General features: G+C 39.6%; 1 protein-coding gene across 2 annotated transcripts in view; it reads left to right on the top strand.

The window, feature by feature from the left end:
- Positions 1-5,000, top strand: part of NTRK3 (neurotrophic receptor tyrosine kinase 3) — a gene marked incomplete at its 3' end in the record, with an annotated part of 368,520 nt that overhangs the window by 362,254 nt on the left and 1,266 nt on the right. For both annotated transcript variants that reach the window (XM_081337317.1, XM_081337316.1), the window contains one exon: positions 2,973-3,131. In XM_081337317.1, the coding sequence (XP_081193443.1) occupies positions 2,973-3,131 (159 nt within the window). The remainder of the gene's footprint in view (positions 1-2,972; positions 3,132-5,000) is intronic.

The following is a 5,000-nucleotide window of genomic DNA, read 5'->3' as shown; positions in this document are numbered from 1 at the left end:
ACAAGGGCTGTGACAGAGGAGACACACCACAGACATTTCATTGTGATCATTTGGCCAGCTGAATTATATCTCTATGTAAGAAGAGAAAAAACGCAGTCCGGGAACCATTTGTGTAATTGTGAAGTGGTTGAAGAATCAGAGCATCCTAGAGTCATGTAGAAAGAAATCATATTGCTTTTCTGCCAGTCCTCATTCAGCCTGAAGACAGAAAATACGGTTGAAATTATCCTGGGTGGTACAAGGTGTTGTGTGAGTATGTTTCACTGTACAGTTCTCTCTGTCTAATAGTCTGCAACCACCCTGGCTTTCCATTCCACATTTCCATTCAATCCCAAGGGGTTGATTATTATGAATATAATTATATTGATAATTATTATCAACAATAATTGGTAATAATTATATATAATGATCAATTATTATCATTGTCAACTTGATTGATGGGGAAAGAAATTCAGATGTAGGGACAGGAATTCAGACGAAGGAAAAAGAATTCAGACCTGAGTCGATAGAGAGCTTTCAACCAGCCAGGCAGCCTCGTCTCCAGAAAAAGAACTCCCCCGAGCACTGCCCGCTGAACTTTTATTCACCTCCATCATTACAAAAAGTTACATCACTCTCACACAAAATAGTATACATAGAAATAATTGGATTACTCAGGTGCCTATGAGATCACACAAAAACAAGGTAGCATAAGATGTATGTGAAGGCTTTATCATAGCGTTTCCCAAACCTCCCACATGCTAGGCTCCCCGCCAGCCAGGAGAGTGTGCTCTCACTGAAGCTAACAGAGAGGCCCAACTACAGGGGAATGGAAGGGCTGAAAGGTGAAAAACCAAATTCTTGAGAGACCAAATTCTGGCCGTTCCCACACTTGATAATGAGACATTTTTCAGATTGGGAACTATGGCTAATCTGGTAAGCTTCAAAGTGATGGAAAGGGGAACTCATAGAAAAGCATTGACAGCATTGACAGTGGACAATACAATCAGATCAGGAACAAAACTGATAAAAAAATTCTCAAAGTTTCTTGAAATTGAAAGATTCTCACATAGGGGAAAAAAAGACTTGCTGTGAAGCCCAGGCCTCTTGAGGGACAGTTCTGCTCTCTGTTGCCCCAAGCATTATGTTTTCCTGGTATCATTTTGGTTTGGGTTGCATCTCCTACATTGTTCTCTCAAGAGGGAGCAGGTGTGATGAAAGTGGCTACAATTACAGAGACTTGAAAATATTTATATAGTAGAACTGAAAGCTGGATTTTGACATCACATTAACTTGTGGAGATATTTCTTTCTACATGACGCTAGGATGCCCTGATTCTTCAACCACTTCACAGTTGCACAAATGGGCTTGGTTTCTTGTCCATCTGCTGATTGTACTTAGAATAAAGATCACCCACAAAGCACACGAGTTCTTTTAATTAAGCACAGGACGCCCTGTTCTTTCTAAAATGTTGCTGACTGTAGGATTCATTTGCAAACAAAATCATGCTAAAGTGTGAAAAATAGACCATGGCTCTAGCGAGAAAAATATGTACTAAAGAAGGTTACAGACATCGTTCCAGTTCTCTTTATGGAATTAATCAGCTATGTTTATAATGGGTTTTCAAAGACATGTACACATATACATCACTTTCCATCTGCTGTTGGCTATAGCCCTGCTCAGAGTTTGTGCCTAATCTAGAACTGTCTAACGAAGAACTATATAAATGTTTTCTTCTGTATACACAGACAGTTCTTAATTAATCAATGCATTGGTTTGTTATAAAACCAGTGTAAAACTCCAAACTTCATCAGCAATGTCGTGTAGGCAGAAGCCAGCCAAGACAGTGAAAAACAGACCTCCTACCTTTAAAAAAAAAATCCCACTCAGCCAGGAAACATGAGCTCCTTTACTAAGCCCAGGCTACTTTAGATATTTCTGTTTGATTCTGTGATATTCCTTTGAATTACTGTTTGAAACTCAGTAGTCTCCCCCCTTTACCCTCAACCTTCAATTATTTCTTGTCTAATGGATCCACCTGGTATACAGAAACAACCTAAAGAGAGAAAAACTACTTGCAAAAAATGTTCCCCTTTCCAAGTGTCCTCTGGGGTTAAGGATTGATGCAGATGTTTCAAGAGCTGTGTAAGCATTGATGCTTCTGAGGCATACAACAAATCTTTAATCTTGCTGGATCTACCGTCATCACTGCAAAGCACATAAAAGCCAAGTCATCTTCTAAGGGCTGTAGCTGCAAGTTGCTCATCTTTTTGCAAGAGAGCTTCAAATGGGTTGACCCGGCTTTACCCATTTTACTTTCAGAAAAATCTGCCTGAAAAAAAAGGAAGAGTAAGAATCAAAATATGTTCAGTAGAAATGGATGAATTCGTAGAAAAGGGAATTAGACTCTGACAAAACTTGTATCTGTAGAGCCTGCATCAAATGAGATCAACATGACTTAAAACAATTTGCAACCAATCTTTTTATGTTCATCTAAAATGATTTTCTCATTTGGCTTACTGATCCTGGAAAGCTAGCCTAGCCCAGAGAACTTTTTCTGGATGTATTGATTTTCTATGGTGCTGGAGATCTCTGGATCAAAATTTCTAGTACTGAAATTAGTACTGAAAGAGTCCTGATGGCACAGTGGTTAGAATGCAGTATTGCAGGCTAATTCTGCCAACTGCCAGCAGTTTGATTCTGACCAGCTCAAGGTTGACTCAGCTTTCCATTCTTCTGAGGTCAACAAAATGGGGAGCCAGAATGTTGGGGGCAACAATCTGGCTTTGTAAACTGCTTAGAGGGGCCTGTAAAGTGCTACGAGGAGGTATATATATCTAAGTGCTATTACTATTTCCCTGTTTATGATCAGTTAGCATTTCATGGTGAAATTCCTGGCTGAGGCAAGGTTATCTGGAAGGGGCTGGGATTGTGTGCAAATGGATTCTTTTATAAATCATCTAAACAGTTTTCCTTTATGTTTGCAAATGCAGGTTGGGGGACACACCATGCTACCGATTCGCTGGATGCCTCCTGAAAGCATTATGTACCGGAAGTTCACCACAGAGAGCGATGTCTGGAGTTTTGGAGTAATTCTCTGGGAGATCTTCACATATGGAAAACAGCCCTGGTTCCAGTTGTCAAATACAGAGGTATTGTGCATAGAGATTTTAACTAAAAGAAACATTAATGTGACTGCCAGATCCTGACTGGCTCAAGGTTGACTCAATCTTCCATTTTTCCAAGGTTGGTAAAATGAGGACCCTGGTTGTTGGGGGCAAGATGCTGACTCTGTAAACTACTTAGAGAGGGCTGTAAAGCACTGTGAAGTGGTAATATAAGTCTAAGTGCTATTGCTATTGCTACTGCTTCAATTTTCCCAAGTGACTAAATAATTTTGAAAAATGAGAAATGGGCAGTTTGTTGGAAGAATGTTCTCTATTCCTGGACCTAATTTTTTTTATCCTGCCTTTATTATTTTCACGAACAATTCAAGAAAGTGAACATATCAAACACACCTTTCTCCTCCTATTTTCCCCAGGCTAAAAGAGAATGACTGACCCAAGGTCATCCATCTGGTTTTCATGGCTAATGTGGGACTTGAACTCATAAGTCTCATGCTTTGTAGCATGGTGCCTTACCCGCTAGACCAAACTGGATGTCTTGCATTAAATATATATATATATATATATATATATATATATATATATATATACATAACACACATTTAAATGTACTATATACAACATATGTATAGACCTACACCCTTACATGTAAGTAAGATATAAATTTTAATCACTGTCCATCTTGAATACATAACGGAAGGAGGAAGCTTTAGAGTTCACAAGGTTTATTCTGTATGGCACAAAACTGTGACTGAATCTGGATGTTCTGTTTCGGATACCACGGAGCCCCCCCTCCCAGAAGGTAACAAGGAAAACAGGTTGTGAAGAGGATGTGTGGTGTCCCAGACAATCTTGCGGACCTTGCTCAAACAACGCTTATGTCCCATGTCCTGGATGGGAGGGAGGAAACTGCCAATGATCTTTTCAGCCATCCTCACCACTCTCTCCACCGCCTTCTTGTCTGAAGCAGGGATGCTTCCAAACCAGACTGTGAAGCTGTATGACAGGATGCTCTCGACCATCCCTGTGTAGAAAGTGGTCAGGACAGGGGAAGGAAGAAATGTTTTTCTCATGCGACGCAGAAAATATATTGTATCTAATGTATGGTTCCCTCAAGTTTTTTGAGATAGCCCAGCATCACCATTTAAAATACTGTACACAGACACACACAGACACACAGACACACAAATACACACCCACAAATGGAGGGAATGGTAGAATGCCCATGAATAATTTGAGAGGAAAGGGAATGCAGCACCCAATTTAACAATACAGATCTGAAAAGATTCTGGAAGTATGTCTTTTGATAAAAGTCGATGTGTTGAGTTTGTTTGTGCTAATTTCGGAATAGCACAGGAAAGATACAGAAGATTTTAAACCCACAGTTCAGGATAAGGCACTTAAAATAAAATGGACTAAAACGAATAGAAATTCTAGACTTCTAATGCAAATCAGTCCCCTGTTTTCAACATTCCACAAGAATAGAAGCAGATAAGCCTTTGGGTTGTGTATAATGTTTTTTGGGGGGCCAAGGGCTACAATAAGTGAAATAAGGATGCAGCAGGTAGGGTTGACATGAGTATGTGGGAAGGGGCAGGATTCCTTGTTTTCTTTCCTTCTCTTTTTTTACATTGGGAAGGAGGCTATTTTTGATTGATTTAATAATTACATGAAGCCTATCTTATGTTTACATCGAAAATAGCAGGAAACTGAAATTCATGGTTTGGTTTGAAGAGTTCTAGAAAAGTAATGGTGGCTTTCAATTTATAGAACCCTGGGGTATAAATGGGGATGTTTCTGGGTTAGGTCTTTTGTGGTCAGCTTCAAATGTTGGGACTTGCCATTCTATGTTTTAGACTGGAACCAAAAATAAAAACAAGAGGAAGACTGTGTAGC

Source organism: Vipera berus (genome assembly GCF_964194415.1).
Source record: "Vipera berus genome assembly, chromosome: 12".
NCBI lineage: Eukaryota > Metazoa > Chordata > Lepidosauria > Squamata > Viperidae > Vipera > Vipera berus.
The sequence above is the reverse complement of the archived record's forward strand: the minus strand, read 5'-3'. Positions and strand labels throughout refer to the sequence as shown.